Below are 20056 nucleotides of genomic sequence, written 5' to 3'. Positions count from 1 at the left end.
GAGACGGGGTTTCACCATGTTGACCAGGATGGTCTCGATCTCTTGACCTCGTGATCCACCCGCCTCGGCCTCCCACAGTGCTGGGATTACAGGCTTGAGCCACCGCGCCCGGCCTCTCTCTATCTCTTTTTCTCTTTCCTTTCTTTCAACAGAGTCTCACTGTGTCACCAGGCTCCAGGCTGGAGTGCAGTGGTACCATCTCAGCTCACTGCAACCTCTGCCTCCTGTGTTCAAGCAATTCTTCTGCCTCAGCCTCCCTAGTAGCTGGGACTACAGGCGTGCGCCACCATGCCCAGCTAATTTTGTATTTTAGTAGAGATGGGGTTTCACCATGTTGGCCCGGATGGTCTCAATCTCTTGACCTCGTGATCCACCCACCTTGGCCTCCCAAAGTGCTGGGATTATAGGCATGAGCCACCGCACCCAACCTATTTATTATTTATTTTTTGAGACAGAGTCTTGCTCTGTCACCCAGGTTGGAGTGCAGTGGCGCCATTCCAGCTCACTGCAGCCTCAACCTCCTGGGCTCAAGTAATCCTCCTACCTCAGCCTCCTGAGTAGCTGGGACTACAGGCACATGTCGGCTTAATTTTTGTATTTTTTGTAGAGATGAGGTCTTTCCATGTTGCCTCAGCTGGTCTCAAACTTCTGGGCTCAAGAGATTCTCCTGCCTCTGCCTCCCAAAGTTCTGGGATTATAAGTGTGAGCCACCTCACCCGGTCTATTTTTCTGCCTTATGATTTCTTTTTTTGTTGTTTTTGAGATGGAGTCTCGCTCTGTCACCCAGGCTGGAGTGCGGTGGCGCGATCTCGGCTCACTGCAACCTCCACCGCCCAGGTTCAAGCAATTCTCCTGTCTCAGCCTCCTGAGTAGCTGGGACTATAGGCGCACGCCACCATGCCTGGCTAATTTTTTTTGTATTTTAGGGATGGGGTTTCACCATGTTGGTCAGGCTGGTCTTGAACTCCTGACCTCACGTGATCCACCCGCCTTAGCCTCCCAAAGTGCTGGGATTACAGGCATGAGCCACCGTGCCCGGACACTTATGATTTCTTTAATAACATTTTATTGACCCCCCAATCCTCCCACCCCTTTCACCCCATGGGGAAAAAATAAATAACATTTTCTTTTCTCTGGCTTAGTTTGTTGTAAGGTTACAGTATATAATACATAGAACATAGAAAATATGCTAATTGACTATGTTCTCAGTAAGACTCCTGGTTAACAGTAGGTTATTAATTAGTAGTTAATAACCTACTAATAACTCCCTCTACTTTTGGAGGAGTCAGAAGTTCTGTGTGGGGCAGGCGCCTGTAATCCCAGCACCTGGGGAGGCTGAGGCAGGAGGAGTACTTGAGCCCATAAGTTTGGAACCAGTCTGGGCAACGTGGCAAAACCCTGTCTCTACCAAAAAAACAAAAAAAAAAAATACAGAAATTAGCCAGGCATGGGGATGCATACCTGTAGTCCTACCTACTATGGAGGCAGAGGCGGGAGGACCACTTGAACTCAGGAGGTTGAGGCTGTGGTTAGATGTGATTGTGCTACTGCAGTGTGGGCTGGGTGATGGAATGAGACCCTCTCTAAAAAAACAAAAAATGTTTTATGTGGATTTTCAACTGTGTGGGCACAGGTACCCTAAGTCCACCATTTTTTTTTTTTTTTTTTTTGAGACAGAGTTTCGCTCTTGTTACCCAGGCTGGAGTGCAATGGCGCGATCTCGGCTCACCGCAACCTCCGCCTCCCGGGTTCAGGCAATTCTCCTGCCTCAGCCTCCTGAGTAGCTGGGATTACAGGCATGCGCCACCATGCCCAGCTAATTTTTTGTATTTTTAGTAGAGACGGGGTTTCACCATGTTGACCAGGATGGTCTCGATCTCTTGACCTCATGATCCACCCGCCTCGGCCTCCCACAGTGCTGGGATTACAGGCTTGAGCCACCGCGCCCGGCCAGTCCACCATTTTTAAGGGTCAGCTGTACTTTATATAACCTGGTGTATCCAAAAGGTGATCGTTTCAGCGTGTAATCAACAGAAAAGATTCCTGGGATGGGCTACGGTTTTTGGTGCGGTCTTTGGAATCTGGTGTGTGTTTAGACTCCGGGTTTCCAGTGCTCAGCTGCCACATGTGGCTGGTGGCTCCTGTATTGAGCAGTGAAGGTCTGGAGCCTCTGTGTTTAGCTGCTGAGCCCCAGAGCTTCTCCCCTTTCCCCAGGGGCCCGGGGGCGGGGAAGGGGCTGTTTTCACGGGGAGCTTGCAGGGTCTGGGTTGAGGCTCATGGTTTTTACGGCAGCCAGAGTCACAGCGGAAGGAGTTTGCGGAAAAGCTGGAGTCCCTGCTGCACCGTGCCTACCACCTGCAGGAGGAGTTCGGCTCCACCTTCCCCACGGACAGCATGCTGCTGGACCTCGGTGAGCTGGGCCTGGTGCAGACGGGGTGGGCATGGAGGGTGGCAGGTATGGAGGTGAGGAGAAGGTGCGAGAACTGGGGCGTGGTCCTCAGTGCATCCGATGAATCAGGATCACCGGGGCTCTTGGACCTCACGTGATCTAGCACCTTATTGCACAGATGGGGAAACTGAGGTGTTCCCTTCTCCATGGCAGGCTGGAGCACAGCTGAAGGGAGGCCCTGGGAATCCCCAGTGAGTGCACCTGGCCCCGTCCCCTTTGGGTACACCTTGGGGCTCGTGTGACAGCATCTCCCTGATGGCTCTCCCAGGCCTTCTCTTCGAGTCCCTTCCTGCGGCTCAAACCGCGTGGATGGATGAGGTGCCTCCTGGGAGGCTCACTGAGAGCAGGCCAAGGGCCAAGACCAGAGCTCTGTTGTTGGGTGGGTGGAGGTGAAATGTGACATTACTAAAGGAAACCAAGTCATTTTGCCAAATAGCCACTGTCATCTCTGTGCCCACTGTGTCCTGGACCCCTGCAGTGAATGACCCCTGCGTCCCTCCCTGTGTACTCAGCCCTGTCAGGGATAGTATCAGATTCCCAAGGGTCTACTCCCTGCCTCTGCCAGTGGGGACACAGAACTGGAGTGAGTTGGGAGAGCCACAAGCCCTGCCCTGGCTTCTCCCCACCTGCTTTCCGTGTGGCTTCTCTGTTGAAGGAATCTGCCTCCTGTGGCCTCCCTGCATGACAGAAAAGGCTCGGGGGGACCTTCCCTGCTGCAGGTCTGTGGCCTTTGCTTAACTGCTCACCAAACCTTTCCTGAGCACCCCGGAGGTCCACACCCCTCAGCCCTTGGCGGAGCAGGGAGGGGAACCCCAGGTGAGCGGCCGTGGACTCTCTCGAGCCCTTGGTATCAGTGGCTGAGTTTCAGCTTGTCAGAGGATAGAGGCGGCTTGTCCAGGGCCACACAGCGCAGCAGAGTCCTCCCCTGCAGAGCTCGGGGGCCTTCAGCCCTCAGGTCTAGCAGTGCGACCTGTGAGCCTGGCAGAGCCGTTCACCAGCCGAGAGCCCACACCCGAGGCTGACCACCTCAGGATGTCGTGAGGATTGAAGGAGTTACTCACTGAGGCGACAAGTCCAGTGTCTTCACACAGAAGCACTCGGCATGTCAGAGCTTTGCCCCGAGCATGGGCATCGCAGACCCAGGATGAAGCCTCCCCTGGGCCTGGCGGGGGGCTTTGGGTACTGGGATTCCCGCTGAGCACTGTGCTGGGAGTCTTATCCCCTCCCTCTCTTGCTGCCCTTCCCAGAGAGGACTCTCATGCTGCCCCTGACTGAGGGTTCACTGCGGCTGCGGCCGGACGACGAGGACAGCCTGACCTCAGAGGATTCCTTCTTCTCTGCCACTGAGGTGACTTGGGGTGGGGACCAAGCCTAGGGTGGGGTGAAGGCCAGGCCTTTTTTACAGGCTCATGGGGCCGGCACTGGGTCATGGGAAAGTGGAGGCATTTCCTCCGACGGGAGCAGAATTTGGATGCTCCCACGGGCCTACCTGAAGCTGTTGGGGATGGGGGGAGGGCTGAGAAATCGGGGCCATTGTCCTGTGGGTGAGAGCAGGGGTTCTGCCCCGAAGGGCTCCAGCTGTGTCAGCCTCTCCCTCCTCCAGACTGCTGTGCCCATTGCTTGGCCTCAGTCTCCTGCCATGGGCATGTGGATCAGGCATGGGAGAACATGTACATGTGCCCTTTAGGTGGCCTCTTTGGGAAGGTGCCCTGGAGATGGGGATGCTAAGGACCAGAGCTGGGCTTGAACTGGGGCCTCCTGGCCAGTTCCCTCCGACCTCCCCTCAGAGAGATTGGCAGTGGGCAGGCACCTGGGGTGGCCACTGTGGCTGCCGATGAGCAGGTCCCCTCTAGCTGCAGCATGCTGCTCACGCGGGCTTCCCCGGCCCCCCCTCTGCACCCTCCCCCAGCTCTTCGAGTCCCTGCAGGCTGGAGATTATCCGATCCCACTCTCCAGGCCTGCCGCTGCCTACGAGGAGGCCCTGCAGCTGGTGAAGGAGGGGAAAGTGCTCTGCCGGACCCTCAGGTGAGCAGGGGTGGAGCGAGGGAGGGGACAGGAGGCAGTGGGTGACCCTAGCCCTTGTGGGAGGCGGAGAAGCCAGTGGTGCTTGGTGAGGACTCAGCCTGAGTGAGTCCAGGCTGACTGGGGGCTGTGGTGAGCTGGCGACAGCTCCTCCCCCAGCTGCAGAGGCCTGGATGGACCCATACTGGCAGGTCTGGTATCAATAATGACAGTAATAAATGAACATAATTCATAAAGAACAATAGTTAATACCTGTTCTAAATTCCGAGAGGCTGTTTGCTTCTACAGCACATACACTAAAAAAAAAATTGGAATGGGCCCGGCACGGTGGCTCATGCCTGTAATCCCAGCACATTGGGAGCCTGAGGCAGGCAGATCATGAGGTCAGGATTTCGAGATCAGCCTGACCAACATGGTGAAACTCCGTCTCTTCTAAAAATACAAAAATTAGCCAGGTATAGTGGCTCACACCTGTAATCCCAGCTACTCAGGAGGCTGAGGCAGGAGAATTGCTTGAACCTGGCAGGCGGAGGTTACAGTTAGTCGAGATTATGCCATTGCACTCCAGCCTAGACAACAGAGCAGAAAAAAAAAAAAAAAAAAAAAAGGAATGGTATAGAGATTAGCATGGTCCCGGTGCAAGGATGACACACAGATTTCCCAAGCATTCCATATAAAAACAAAATAAATTCTCAGGAGGGTCCAGCCACACAGGAGGCACTGGTCCTAAGTGCAGTGTCTGGAGGCAGTTCCGCCGTAGGAGAGTCAGGAACCCAGGCTGTGGGGACAGACAGACCCAGGTGCCTCCAAGTTCTGCTGCCGGTAACAAGTCGCTTAACTTCTCTTAGCCTCGGTTTTCTTGTTTGTGGTTATATTTAGGCCTCTTCACCATTTTAAATTAACTTTTTTGTATGATAAGAGACTGAAAACTTTTTTTTTTTTTTTTTTTTTTTTTTTGTTTTGTGTTTTTAATTTTTTTTTTTTTTTTTTTGTATTTTTAGTAGAGATGGGATTTCACTGTGTTGGCCAGGCTGGTCTCAAACTCCTGACCTCAAGTGATCCACCCACCTTGGCCCCCACAAAGTGCTGGGACTACAGGCTCACTGAGCCACTGCACCGGGCCTGAGAACTTGGCTTTTTGATCATGGCTTGCAGATTTCAGTATGTGTGTTTAAAAGTTAACCTGGAGCTGTGTGCAGTGGCTCATGTCTGTAATCCCAGCACTTTGGGAGGCCGAGGCAGGCAGATCACCTGAGGTCAGGAGTCTGAGACCAGCCTGGCCAATATGGTGCAAACTCCATCTCTACTAAAAATATAAAAATTAGCTGGGCATGGCGGCATGTACCTTCAGTTCTAGCTACTTGGGATGCTGAGACAGGAGGATTGCTTGAACCTGGGAGGCAGAAGCTGCAGTGAGTGGAGATCACCCCACTGTACTCCAGCCTGGGCAACAGAGTGAGACTAGACTCTATCTCAAAAAAAAAAAAAAAAAAAAAAACAAAATAAAAAAAAAAAAAAAAAAAAAAAGCCAAAAAACTGGGCAGGCATTCTGGCTCACGCCTGTAATCCCAGCACTTTGGGAGGCCAAGGCAGGCGGATCACGTAAGGTCAGGAGTTCAAGACCAACCTGGCCAACATGGTGAAATCCCATCTCCACTAAAAATATAAAAATTAGGTGGGGTGCGGTGGTGGGCGCCTGTAGTCTTAGCTTCTTGAGAGTTTGTGGCAGGAGAATTGCTTGAACCTGGGAGGTGGAGGATGTAGTGAGCTGAGATGGCACCACTGCACTGCAGCCTGGGTGACAGAGTGAGACTCCTTCTTAAAAAAAAAAAAAAGTTCGCTGACCAGGAATGAATCACACCCTGGCTGAAGCCGAGGTGATTTAGATGAAGGGCCACCACCCTGCTGGGTGGTTCACCACATCTGCCATCAGGAGGCAGTTTGGCCATTTCAGTCCGTTGCCAGTGAACTGTGGGGCGGGTTGTGGCCTAAGCAAGCCTTGGTCATCTCTGTAACCCAGTGCCTGAGAGGCTGTCATGTCCTCACAGCTCATCCAGGCAGCCTCATCCTGTGGCCTGGGAAGACCAAGGCCTCAAGGGAGGCAGGTACCAGCCAGAGGTCACACTGCCAAGCTGAGGCAGGGCCAGGGCTGGAGCCAGAGCCTCTCCCCTCCCCACTCAGGTGCCACCTGACCCCCCGGGGCATCACTGGGCAGGGACCAGGTTGTGTGACGCCATCTGTCCTCCCCTCAGGACGGAGCTGCTGGGCTGCTACAGCGACCAGGACTTTCTGGCCAAGCTGCACTGTGTGCGGCAGGCCTTCGAGGTGGGTGTGGCCTGGGGGCTCCGCGGGGGTGGAAGGCGAGGGGCGGTCAGGCCGGCCACGGCTCTGTGTCATGTATGTGGCCTCCTGGTCCCTGGCCAGCCCTGCTCCCACCCTGGGCTCCTCTGTGGCAGGTGGGCAACCTACCTGGCCTCTTCTGTGGCCCTCTCCGTGGGCTTTGAGGGACTGCCATGCCAGCAGCTCACTCCTCTCCCTCCCTCCTTCCCCAGGGGCTTCTGGAAGACAAGAGTAACCAGCTTTTCTTCGGGAAAGTGGGCCGGCAGATGGTGACAGGCCTGATGACCAAGGCTGAGAAGGTAACGGGGTGGGGTAGGGGGCAATTATAAAATGCAAACCTGGCAGGGCACGATGACTCACGCCTGAATCCCAGCACTTTGGGAGGCCAAGGCGGGTGGATCACCTGAGGTCAGGAGCCTGAGACCAACCTGGCCAACATGGTGAAACCCCGTCTCTAAAAAAAAAAGAATACAAAAATTAGCCAGGTGTGGTGGTGTGCGCCTGTAACCCCAGCTACTCAGGAGGCTGAGGTAGGAGAATCAAGTGAACCCAGGAGGCAAAGGTTGCAGTGAGCCAAGATGACACCACTGCACTCCAGGCTTGGCGACAAGAGCTAGACTTTGTCTCAAAAAAATAAAAATAAAAATAAAATGCAAACCACAGAGGGTCCCCTTGAACCCCACCTGCCAGAGGGAACCCCTGTGCACACGGTTATGTGTGTGCCTCCTACTCGATTCTGTAGACTCTCAAACCGTGGATGCTGTTATTCCGTTTCTAAGCCTTTGCCTACTTTCCGTCCCGCAATTTACTCTGGGGTGTAGTGGCATATGGTGTGCGTCTGTCCACGCCAGCACCGGGAGGGTTTTCCCCAACTGTGGAGCGTTCCATTACGTGGAGAGCGCCACACGATGACCCCAATCCCTGATGGATGGACACTGGGCTGTCTAGTGTTCACCATCACAGACATCACTACTATAATCTTCCTTACAGGGCTCTCTTGAGAGGTTTTCTGTGAGGCAAAGCATGGATATGGCATTTCTGTGTCCTGGACATTTAGAAGGCCGGCAGATATTGCCAGTTGCCCTCCAAAAGGCCTTAACAACTTATGTTGCTGCCAGCAAGATAAGGGTGTTTCCTTGCATCTTTGATTACTGATGAGGTTGCATAATGTTTGTTTTTGTTTTTTCTTTGAGACGGAGTTTTGCTCTTGTTGCCCAGGCTGTTGTGCAGTGGTGCGACTTTGGCTCACTGTAACCTCCACCTCCCAGGTTCAAGTGATTCTCCTGCCTCAGCCTCCCAAGTATCTGGGATTACAGGCATGCGCCACCATGCCTGGCTGGTTTCGTATTTTTAGTAGAGACGGGGTTTCTCCATGTTGGTCAGGCTGGTCTCAAATGCCTGACCTCAATTGATCCACCTGCCTCGGCCTCCCAAAGCGCTGGGATTACAGGCATGAGCCACCGCGCCCAGCGAGGTTGCATAATTTTTTTGTTGATTGATTACTTGTCTTTTCTTTTTAACGGGTTTGAGCACAGCTTTTGAACAGTTGGAGAGATGACTGTAAAACACACATCTGACCTCATACATCTGCTCCTCACCCGTTATCTGGTTGTAGCCAGCCACCTACAACGCTTGCTTGTGCCTGCTGCCCTTGGGGCAAAGGCCAAGCTCTGATTGGTGTTTGCTGCCCTGTGAGCTTCATCCTGTCTGGCTGAAGGGCCTTCTAGTGCACCAGACTTGCTGCATCATCTGGGCTTTGCATGTGCTAGGCTCTACACCAGGAACACTGTTGCTCGATCTTTTTTTTGTTGAGACAGAGTTTTGCTTCTGCCGCCTAGCCTGCAGTGCAGTGGCATGATCTTGGCTCACTGCGACCTCCACCTGCTATGCTTAAGCCATCCTCCTGCCTCAACCTCCTGAGTAGCTGGGACAACAGGCATGTGCCATCACAGCTGGCTGATTTTTGTATTTTTCACAGAGACTGGGTTTTCCTATGTTGCCTAGGCTGGTCTCAAACTCCTGACCTCAGGTGATCTGCCCTCCTTAGCCTTCCAAAAGTGCTGGGCTTACAGATGTAAGCCACCACACCTGGCCTTATGATTATTATTATTTTTTTAAAGAAAACAACTTTATCGTGAAATACACATAGAAGACAGTGTAAAAAAAGTATAGGATTTGGCTGGGCACGGTGGCTTACGCCTGTAATCCTAGCAGTTTAAGAGGCCGAGATGGGAGGATTGCTTGAGCCCAGGAGTTCAAGGCTACAGTGAGCCATGATTGCACCACTGCTCTCCCGCCTGGCCAACAGAATGAGACCCTGTCTCAAAAAACCAGAAAGTATCTATAGGATTTTTTTTTTTTTTTTTTTTTTTGAGATGGAGTCTTGCTGTGTCGTCTGGGCTGGAGTACCATGGTTCCATCTTGACTCATTGCAACCTCTGCCTCCCAGGTTCAAGTGATTTTTCTACCTCCACCTCCCTCCCAAGTAGCCGGGATTACAAGCATGTGCCACCACGGCTGGCTAATTTTTGTATTTTTAGTAGAGACAGGGTTTCACCATGTTGGCCAGGCTGGTCTGGAACTCCTGACCTCAGGTGATCTGCCCGCCTTGGCCTCCCAAAGTGCTGGGATTATAGGTGTGAGCTACTGTGCCCAGCATATCTATAGGATTTAATGAAAGGAAAGAAAAATCCTGTGTAACCAGCACCTAGGTTAGGAGGTGGGACACAGTGTCTGGAAGACACTCCAATTTTCCTCTGTCTTCCTCCCTCCCCCATTCCACGGTCACTTGTCTTCTCAGTACCCCCAGCCGTCTCTATCCCAGGAGGTCATCACCTGACTCCCTGAGACCCTAGAGAAGCCCTGGGCTCACTGTGGCAGTGTGGCCTCACCACCTGCCTCCTGCTCGTGGGCTGCCTTGTCCTTCCTCTCCGGTTATTCAGTAAGCTCCATGGGGGCCAGGGCTGGAGCTCTCCTGGCACAGGTGTGTGCCCCATCCAGGGCCTGGCACAGGGCAGGGACTGCATAAGCACTCCTCGGATGATTTCGCTCCCAGTAGCGGCCGTTTACCTGCAGTGCTGTGTGTGCTCATGGTGCTTCACCTCGGGTAGTTCATTCAATCCTCACCGCAATTTCTGCTTGGCGAATGAGGGTGCTGAGCCCAGGAAGGGAAGGGGGCTTGTCCAGGATACTAAGCAAGAGAGGGGTAGAGGTGGATTTGAAGCCAGGTAGCCTGGACCCAGCCTGAGTCCTTAGCCGGGTCTCTGTGGGCCTCTGCAGGAAGCTAAGTGAGTAAGTGAAGGAAGGCTAAGGTGGGTGCCAGGACTCCACCCTCTGGGGAGCTCCGCTTTGCAACTTCTTGGTGTGGGACTTTGGTTTTATTAGCAAATAAGGCCGGGCGCAGTGGCTTATGCCTATAATCCCGGCATTTTGGGATGCTGAGGCAGGTGGATCACCAGGTCAAGAAATTGAGACCATCCTGGCCAATATGGTGAAACCTTGTCTCTACTAAAAAATACAAAAATTAGCTGGCGTGGTGGTGCGCACCTGTAATCCCAGCTACTTAGGAGGCTGAGGCAGGAGAATAGCTGGAACCTGTGAGGTGGAGGTTGCAGTGGGCCAATACCGCATCACTGCACTCCAGTCTGGGCAACAAAGACAGACTCCATCTCAAAAAAAAAAAAACAAAAAACAAGCAAGCAAGCAAGCAAGCAAGCCGTGGCTGGGCGCAGTGGCTCACACTTGTAATCCCAGCACTTTGAGAGGCTGAGGTGGGCAGATCGTGAGATCAAGAGATTGAGACCATCCTGGCCAACATGGTGAAACCCCGTCTCTACTAAAAATACAAAAGTTAGCTGGGCATGGTGGTGCACGCCTGTAGTCCCAGCTACTGTGGAGGCTGAGGCAGGAGAACCCCTTGACACCAGGAGGAAGTGGAGGCTGTAGTGAGCTGGGATCATGTCACTGTACTCCAGCCTGGTGATAAAGCAAGACTCGTCTCAAAACAAAAACAAAAACAAATGGGAGCCGTGTAGCAGCCCCCTGAGCTCTAGAGCCTGCACCGAGCCCTGGGACTGAAGCAGTACCTGATGCGGCTCTGTTAGAATGGGGCCCGGCCCTGGCCTGGGCAGATGCAAGCCCTGGGCAGATGCGAACCCAGGCACCAGGGTTGTAGCATCAGGCCACTCGCTAAACGTGGTGTCAGTGGGCAACCACAAAACCTCATCACGTATGGGTGTCCTCCTGTGTGAATGGGTGTGTCCTGGGGACATTACATGATAGGGCATGCTCAGGTATCGAGGACCAGCCCCTATCTTCATCATCGTCACTGTGTACCAATGAGAAAACAGACTCAGTCAGGGCGGTCAAAGGATGGCCCAGGATCATCCCAGCAAATTTTCTTTAAAATGTAATGAAAATACTTTGTCAAAATTTGGGGCCAGGTGCGGTGGCTCTACCTGTAGTCTGTAATCCCAGCACTTTGGGAGGCTGAGGTGGGCAGATCACCTTCGGTCAGGAGATCGAGACCAGCTGGCCAACATGGTGAAACCCCGTCTACTGCATGTATAGCCTGGTGTGGTGGCGGGCACCTGTGATCCCAGCTACTCAGGAGGCTGAGGCAGGAGGATCACTTGAACCTGGGAGGCAGAGGCTGCAGTGAGCTGAGATCGTGCCACTGCACTCTAGCCTGGGCAACAGAAAAAGACTTAAAAAAAGTAAAAATCACTAGTTAATCCATGCTGAGAAACAACCCTGACACTTAGTGTTTTTCTATGTCCATAAATGCAGACCCACATCTGAAAAGTGTCCCAAACCCCAGGTAACCCTCAGGGTCCCAGAGAGTGAAGGATGCATCAAGTGTGCCGAGAGCCTCAGCGCTGCTCAGCAGTGCTTTACGTGCTGTATTTTGAATGCTTTGGTGCTGGACTGACTGCGTCACACACGAGCTCAGCCGCTGCTCCAGAAAAGCCTCATCAGGGTGGGGCTGTAACTTCTCCCCTTCCCCCGCTAAGGTCCAAGGTCACAGAGATTTGAACCTTTGGCTGGCTGACTCTAACCCTCACATTCTGTGTCCCTCCAAAGTGAGATGATGCTGTCACACTGGGCACTCCTGGAAGATGGCAGGCGGTCAGCAGAGGAGCCGGCCTGACCTGACTGGGTGTCCTGGTTCTCTGGAGAAGCACACTGTGCTGAGTAGGAGACACTTTTCTGCCACGTTTTCCCTGTGGCTACTGCATGGGGATGGGCCCCAGCTGTGCCTTGGCATCCACAGGCCAGCCTGTCCCTGTGGGTCTTGTCCAGTGACCAGGATGGGCTGTGCGTCTCCCCACAGAGCCCCAAAGGCTTCCTGGAGAGCTACGAGGAGATGCTGAGCTATGCCCTGCGGCCCGAGACCTGGGCCACGACGCGGCTGGAGCTGGAGGGCCGAGGGGTGAGCTGCTTTGTGCTGAACCCCAGCATCCCGGGCTCCCCTGCATCTGAGCAGCTCCCCTGCATCCTGGGCCAAGCTCTGCCTCAGTTCCAAGTGGCTGAGATGTTCATTGCTGCTCACAGCCCCAGTTCCTGCCCTGCCCCAGGCCAAGGTGGAGGGAGGAATGGCCCCAGCTATACCCCTTTGGACAGCAGAGCGGGGAAGACGTGTCCCCTTCATGTGTGTTCATGCCCTGGCCCCCCAGCCTCAGTCTCCCCATCTGGAAAGTGCCCCCACGGGTGGGGGCAGGTGCCATGCATGAACCTCCCGGGTGGTACCCTCCGCAGGTGGTATGCATGAGCTTCTTCGACATCGTGCTGGACTTCATCCTCATGGACGCCTTCGAGGACCTGGAGAATCCCCCGGCCTCAGTGCTTGCCGTCCTGCGGAACCGCTGGCTGTCAGACAGCTTCAAGGAGACGGTGGGTCGCTGTCCTGCTCCCAGACCCACACTTGCTGCCATCAGCCTGTGCGCTTGCCTGCCCCCATTCTCTCTGTCCCCAGCATTTGTACCACGGCTGGGCCCCCAGCCCTTAGATCTGGGGCTGCAGGCCTGGGAGACCAGAGTCTGCTTGGAGAAGCCTCCAGGGTGCTCCGTTGCTGCCTGGTGCCCCAGTTTAGAACCAATGTGCTGTGCGTTTTCTTCCTATTGTGTGGTTTCATTTAGTTAATTCCACTCATTCATTTTTTTTTTTTTTTTTTGAGACGGGGTTTCCCTCTTGTTGCTCAGGCTGGAGTGCAGTGGCTTGATCTTGGCTCACCGCAACCTTCACCTACCAGGTTCAAGTGATTCTCCTGCCTCAGCCTCCCAGGTAGCTGGGATTACAGGCATGCACCACCATGCCTGGCTAATTTTTGTATTTTTAGTAGAGACAGGGTTTCTCCATGTTGGTCAGGCTGGTCTTGAACTCCTGACCTCAGGTGATCCACCTGTCTTGGCCTCCCAAAGTGCTGGGATTACAGGTGTGAGCTGTGAGTCACCACGCCCTACCTTAATTCCACTCATTCTGTGCTGGTATGAATTCTATTCCATTTTGATGCACGCTGTTAAATCAAGTTAAAAGAGGGGAAATCAAAACCATAAAGAGAAAAAGGCACAGAGCAAGAGACAGCCCAACACAGGACCCCCAGCGAGGCCAGTAGTGACGCTCCAGCAGCTGGGCCGTGATGCCTGGACCCAGGCTTCCGAGAGGCAGTGTTCAGGCGGGAACCATTGCTCCCACAACCCACCAAAGGAGGTGGGGGTGTGTGTGTGGCCCTTTACAGAGGAGGAGACTGAGGCACAGAGACGATCCAGCAGTAACTCTTGGTTAGAGTTGAGACCAAGTCTAGGGATGTCTGACTCCATAATAGAGGAGGAAGCCGCAGTGCTTGGACACCCAGCCTCATCTTCCTGCTTGGAGTGGGAGGGCTTGGTCCTGGCTGGCAGGGGCAGGGGCTGTGGGCTAGGCCTGTTTGGACACCTGGGCGCATCCTGTGTTTGATGCAGGCCCTGGCCACTGCTTGCTGGTCGGTCCTGAAAGCCAAGAGGAGGCTGTTGATGGTGAGTGACTGGGCTGTGAGGTGGCGTGGCTGCGGCGTGGAGCTCCTTGCTGAGCCACTTGGCCCTGGCCGCCTGTTCCGCATTACCTCTCCCAGGGCCAGGAGCTCCCTGGAGGCGTGCCTAGAGCCACTTCCTCTCCTCCCAGGCCCAGCACAGAGCAGGCCACTGGGGATGGGAACAGACATCCTAGGGTGGTGGCCACAGGGCTGGCCTGGTGCAGGCGCCTCGGTGGGAACAGGACGCCCAGGAGCAGACAGAGCCCCGCCCCTTCCCCGCCAGTAGTTAGGCTCCCATCATTCCGCTCCCAGACAGGGACTGGCTGCGCTATCTGGGCTGTGGTTTGTTGCTACCCTCTGCGGGCCAGGTTCTGCTGCCCAGCTGATACCAGCTGCCGCTGCCATGTGCTCCAGGCACTTCCTGAGCCACCAAAGCCCCGCCTCGTGCAGTTCCCACAGTGGCCCGTGGTTACCGTCTGCATAAGTTAAAATGGGCTTTGAAAGCTCGAGTCACTGCCCAGGGCCATCCAGCGGCAACATTCATGAGCTGGGTGGACCTCCAAAGCATGGCCCTTTGTGCCACACCTGGGCCCGGTGACCTCGTCCTACCTGGGCCCCAGCCTGGCCCCTCGTCCTACCTGGGCCCCAGCCTGGCCCCTCAGCCTTGTTGCCACTGCAGGTGCCTGACGGCTTCATCTCCCACTTCTACTCCGTATCGGAGCATGTGAGCCCTGTCCTAGCCTTCGGCTTCCTTGGACCCAAGCCTCAGCTTGCTGAAGTCTGTGCTTTCTTCAAGGTAAACAGGGAGCAGTTTTTGTTCTTTCCTGACCACTGCCCTGGGCACAGGCACCCTGGGAGGTGCCAGGAATGGGGTGAGGGCCTGGGCCTGCTCCCAGAGGGAGGGTGGAGCCGGACCCACGTGAGTCCAGAGGAAGTAGCGGGAGGGAGGAGCCCGGGGGTGGAGAGAACTGGCTGGGGCTCTGGTGGTAGAGAAGCGGGGTGGGGTGACCTGGAGGGCATCATGGTGGGCAGCAGCCCGGGCTAGGCCTGACGCCAGCCCTGTTCCCGCAGCACCAGATTGTGCAGTACCTGAGGGACATGTTCGACCTGGACAATGTGCGCTACACGTCGGTGCCCGCGCTGGCAGATGACATCCTGCAGCTGTCCCGGCGCCGCAGTGAGATCCTCCTGGGCTACCTTGGGGTACCCACGGCCAGCAGCGCAGGCCTGAATGGAGCGCTGCCCCGAGAGAATGGGTCCCTGGGGGGGCTGCAGTAGAGGCTGCGTGGGCTGGAGGCAGCAGAGAAAAGGCTCCTCCTCCCTTCCCTGGGTTGGTGGCTGATGGCCATGGTGGCCGAGGGCGGCTGCCCCTGACCTTGCCCATCCCCATCATCTGGGAGTCCCCAAAGCCCAGAGGGGAAATTTCCACAGAGAGGGATGGAACAGTCCCTGGGGGAAGCAGAGGCCAGGACAGTGGCCAGTGGGGCCTGTGGGGGAGAGAGGCAGTCAGAGAGGGCGCGTTGTGGAGAACTGGGACAGGCAGAGCCAGGATGCCCCACAGAACCTCTCATCACCCCAGGGCTCCTGACAAAAGGGCTGGGAGGGTAGAGGTGAAGGAGGGGACACCGTGCCCTGTAGTGAAGGTCACAGTGTCCAGAGCTAGAAGCCACCTGTGGCTTCATGGTCTCAGCATCCAGGCATCCGGCTGGCCTGTCCTGATGGCCTCCCCACCTTGGCCACCTTCTCAGAGACTTTGCAACTCCAGAGGAGGAGAGTGGGGCCACCTTGGTGGGCAGCAGGCTCAGGCCATCCAGAGGTGGGACAGAGGTGTGGGCCTCCCCATCCTCTGCTCTCTGGGAGGGGACAAACCCAAGCACCAAACCAGGACACTGTCCTTTGACATTCCCTTGCCCTGCCAAAGATCGTCATTTCTTCTCCCACCTTTGCCGCCACCAAAGATGGGCAGAGGTGGGGTGGGCCCTCCTGCCTCCGCCCATTCCCTTTCGGTGAGCCTGGACCTCCCTGGGTGGTGCTAGGCTCTGAGCTGGGGGCTCTGACCAGGGTTCGCTCAGACTCATCACCCATGGGCCCAGGGACCATGTTGGGAGAGGTCAGAGGATGTTTGTGGCTGGACCAGCTTCCCCACCCTCATTAGGACAAGAAACTGCTCAGCACTTTGCCTTCGGTTCTACGCACAAATGCTCCTGGAGCCTCATGGGGGCAGAGAGCCTCCCCTGGGCCTGCAGACAGAGTTTTATTAGCAGGACCTTACGCCTCAGGATCCTGTCAGCCCGGCAGACTCACTTCTCAGTATCTTCAGCTGAGCAGGTGTCTGTGACCCTAATGCATTCTGTTGAGGCCTGCAGGAGAAACAGACTCCCCTCCTGGGTTTCCACACTCAGGCATCAGAGGACTGGCTCCTGTAACTGGGGCCCCTCTCCTCAATGGGAAAGGGTGGGAGGGTGCGCCACAGAGAGGAGGGGAGACAGTGCTGGGGGTGGCCCGTCATCTGTGGGCCCCTTCCCAGACACGGGATCCTCAGGCACTAACCTGCCTGGGCAGGAAGGACCCTGTGCCCCCCCGTCCGCCCCCAGTCCTGACATCCTGTTCATTTGCACTTGCCCTGTGCTGTGAATGTAATGGTGGGCCTCAGCCCCGCCCCCTCATTTGCTCCCCAGTGAACAGACGTGGCATTTTCATTTGTCTTTGTTTACACATCTGTGCACTGCCTGTAGCGGTCAGCTGTCGCAGCTTCTGACTCCGGATGGTAGAGTGTGTGCACTGACTGTGAGTCAAATAAACACTCGAGACGACCTCCTTCCACCGTGCCATGTTGTTGGTTATGTGCGTGGCTGTGTGCTTCTTGGGACACAGCAGGGCCAGAGCCAGTGGGAGCCCCTCCAAGCTGGCTCCTGGGTCCTTTTGGTCCCCACCCCCCACATCAGTCTTGGAGCACTTCCCATCTCAGAGCAGAACAAGATGTCCCAGGAGGCTCAGAATCCCAGAGACCAGAGCTGGGAAGACCCCAAGGGGAAGCCCGGCCTGTTGGTGGTGGACTGTCACGATCAAGGCTCCCAGAATTGCACCTCTCAGGACTCAACGTCCTGTATAGTCCTCTCCCGCAGCAGAGCCAGGCTTGGCTGTGTGACCTGCTTTGGCCAGCAGAGGCCTGAGCTCTGCTGTGTTGGGACGTGCCTTCTTGGAAAGTAGCTGCTGCCATGCCAGACACCTGGGCCCCTTTGCTGGGGAGGCCACGTGGAGGAGAACAGAGGCACCCTGGCCAGCAGCCACAGCTCATTGCCAGTCTTGAAGGTCCTCTTGGGCCACACAGACCCAGCTGAGTGGCCAGCTGCCATGAGCGACCCCAGCAGGCCTGGCCAGCTGAGCGTAACCACAGACTTTGAGCGTAAAATGGGGATGGTTTTAGGCCAGGAGGTTTTGGGGTGGTTGTTAACTGAGACCAGCACCCTTGCTGATGAAAGAGGAGACGGGAGAGGGAAGGGAAGCGGGTATGCTCCAGCACATGGCGACTCCATGACAGCCCCACGCTGGACAGCCAGGTCTCCGGAACCTAGCCCAACGCCCCATCCACCACCCCATGCCCTCACCTGGAGCTGTCTGCATTTCCATCGGGTCATGAGGAGCTGTGAGTTTCCTCCTGCTTCACCGGCTGACTGATTCTCAGATGGTGGGTGAGATCCTGTCCGCCGAGCCTTTGGCCGTGGCGAGGCTCACACTGAGTGCTTGATAAACAGTGGTTGGAATGAATAGAAGTGGGCTCCGGGACGTATGCGCAGACAGGAGAGTTGAAGGATGCTCACTCATTTGTTCGCCATATAGTTGTTGTGCACCTACTGTGTGCCAGGCCTTGCTCTGGGTGCTGCGGAGACAGCGGTGGAGGCGCAGGAGCCTGCTTGCACTGCCCACTCTCCAGAGCTGGCCGTGGGCATCTCCTTCCAACCTGGGCAAGGAACGTCAATGGCGGCAGCTTGAGTGCGAGCCCTGGGGAGAATGTGTGCTTGCTTTATATATTTATGTGTTTACTGTTTTTTTTTTTTTTTTTTTGAGATGGAGTCCCGCTTTGTCACCCAGGCTGGAGTTCAATAGTGGTCTTGGCTCACTGCAACCTCCGCCTCCCAGGTTCAAGTGATTCTCCTGCCTCAGCCTCCCGAGTAGCTAGGATTACAGGTGCGTGCCACCACGCCTGGCTAATTTTTGTACTTTTAGTAGAGACAGGGTTTCACCATGTTGACCAGGCTGGTCTCGAACTCCTGACCTTGTGATCGGCCTGCCTCAGCCTCCCAAAATGCTGGAATTACAGGCATGAGCCACCACATCTGGCCCGATGTGTTTATTGTTAGAAACGAGGTCTCACTGTGTTGCCCAGGTTGGTCTCAAGCTCCTGGCCTCAAGTGATCCTCTCACCTCGGCCTCCCAAAGTGCTAGGATTTCAGGCATGAGCCACCGCACCCCTCCCCAAGAGAGAGGATTTCCAACATGGAAATCAGCAAATGTTGCAAACCAGGGGAGCTCACAGCCCAGGGGAGCCTGGCCATTTCTGTGGGTCCCAGGCCCTACCTTCCAGAAGCATCTACTCTAAGAGATACATGATGAACAACTCCTCTCACAGGTTTTTACAACTGAAACCATCACTTCTAGTTTGACATCACAGGGATCTAGGACTTCCACAGCCTACACTGAAATGGCAGTTTCCTGAGGATGGCACCCAGCTGGCTGTGTTCACCCTTCATCCCTGATGCCCACACGTGGTCTGGCATGACTGAGGAACTCAAATATTTCCTGAAGTGAACGAATGAACATTCAACCCAGAAGGCGGCATCATCACGTTTGGAGAAAGGCTGTATTAGTTTTCACGCTGCTGACAAAGACATACCCAAGACTGGCTAATTTATAAATAAAAAGATGTTTAATGGACTCACAGTTCCCCATGGCTGGGGAGGCCTCCCAATTATGGTGGAAGGTGAAAGGCACACATCCTACATGGCAGTAGGCAAGAGAGAAAGAGAACCAAGTGAAAGGGGGACCCCCCCCTTATAAAACCATCAGATCTTGTGAGACTTACTACCACGAGAATGGTATGGGGAAAACTGCCTCCATGATTCAATTACCCCCACCGGGTCCCTCCCACAACAAGTGGGAATTATGGAAGCTACAATTCAAGACAAGATTTGAGTGGGGAGACAGCCAACCACATCGGAGGACAAGAGAAGGAAAGAGCCTTGTTTCCTAAGGGCTTGCTGGGACTCAGCACAGACCAGTGTGGCTGGGGTGTGGTGCAGTTAGACTCTGTACCTCTAATCTCAAGGCCACCCTCTCTGTGAACTCCCTGCCAGAGGAAAGGCGAGAGGTGAAAGGTCAGACCCTGCCCTGGGGCAGCTCTGGAAAAGCCTGGGTTTTAGGGCTTGTCTGAGAACCTATGGGGCAGTGGGAGGAGGCGGCCAACAGTCTGGTTCATGAGATGCAGGGTGGTTCTGAACCTGGGCCATGTGGCCATGGCAAATAGCGTGCCACTCTGAGCCTCGCCTCAGCCACAAGCTGGGTGCAGTCAGGGCTGCCTCGCAGGGCTGTTGTGGAGGTAACAGAAAGGACGCAGCGTGTCTCAGGGTGTGCGGATCGGGCGTTGGGAACATCACTGGTCAAACCCTCAGCTCAGAGGGAGGAGATGGGCAGCTCAGGCAGCCTCCCCTAGGGCTCCTGGCCATATTCATGCGTGCACTGTGCAGCCCCTGTCCAATAGCCAGGTCTGACTGCATCACCTCTTCCATCTCATGGGACCCTGTAAGGGCTCCTAGGCACATCTCCCTCAGAAACAAATCCACAAGCACGAATCCACAGGTATTAATCCAAAACTGTGCATAAGGTAGGTGCTCACTGCAGCTCCACTTCTAAAGCCCCAAATTTAGAAACACACAAATGTCCATCGAGACTAGAATGGGGGCCGGGCGAGGTGGCTCACATCTGTAATCTCAGCACTTTGGGAGGCTGAGGTGGGTGGATCACGAGGTTAGAAGTTCGAGACCAGCCTGGCCAACATGGTGAAACCCCGTCCCTACTAAAAAATTAGCCAGGTGTAGTGATGCATGCCTGTAGTCCCAGCTACTCTGGAGGCTGAGGCAGGAGAATCACTTGAACCCTGGAGGTGGAGGTTGCAATGAGCAGAGATCATGCCACTGCACTCCAGCCTGGGTGACACAGCGAGACTCTGTCTCAAAAAA

The 20056-nt window shown here is 55.1% G+C and overlaps 1 protein-coding gene across 2 annotated transcripts in view; it reads left to right on the top strand.

Moving 5' to 3' along the window:
- MIGA2 (mitoguardin 2) overlaps positions 1-16643 on the top strand; it is a 32117-nt gene extending 15474 nt beyond the window's left edge. For both annotated transcript variants that reach the window (XM_017499133.2, XM_037728059.1), the window contains exons 7-16: positions 2293-2410; positions 3697-3797; positions 4359-4474; positions 6724-6796; positions 7024-7110; positions 12144-12242; positions 12569-12703; positions 13771-13824; positions 14500-14616; positions 14892-16643. In XM_017499133.2, the coding sequence (XP_017354622.1) occupies positions 2293-2410; positions 3697-3797; positions 4359-4474; positions 6724-6796; positions 7024-7110; positions 12144-12242; positions 12569-12703; positions 13771-13824; positions 14500-14616; positions 14892-15098 (1107 nt within the window). In that variant the 3' untranslated portion in view covers positions 15099-16643. The remainder of the gene's footprint in view (positions 1-2292; positions 2411-3696; positions 3798-4358; positions 4475-6723; positions 6797-7023; positions 7111-12143; positions 12243-12568; positions 12704-13770; positions 13825-14499; positions 14617-14891) is intronic.
- The last annotated feature ends 3413 nt before the right edge of the window (positions 16644-20056 follow it).

The sequence above is a fragment of the Cebus imitator genome, unplaced genomic scaffold (genome assembly GCF_001604975.1).
Source record: "Cebus imitator isolate Cc_AM_T3 unplaced genomic scaffold, Cebus_imitator-1.0 Scaffold254, whole genome shotgun sequence".
Lineage (NCBI taxonomy): Eukaryota > Metazoa > Chordata > Mammalia > Primates > Cebidae > Cebus > Cebus imitator.
Note: the sequence above shows the minus strand (reverse complement) of the source record. Positions and strands in the feature narration are given on the sequence as shown.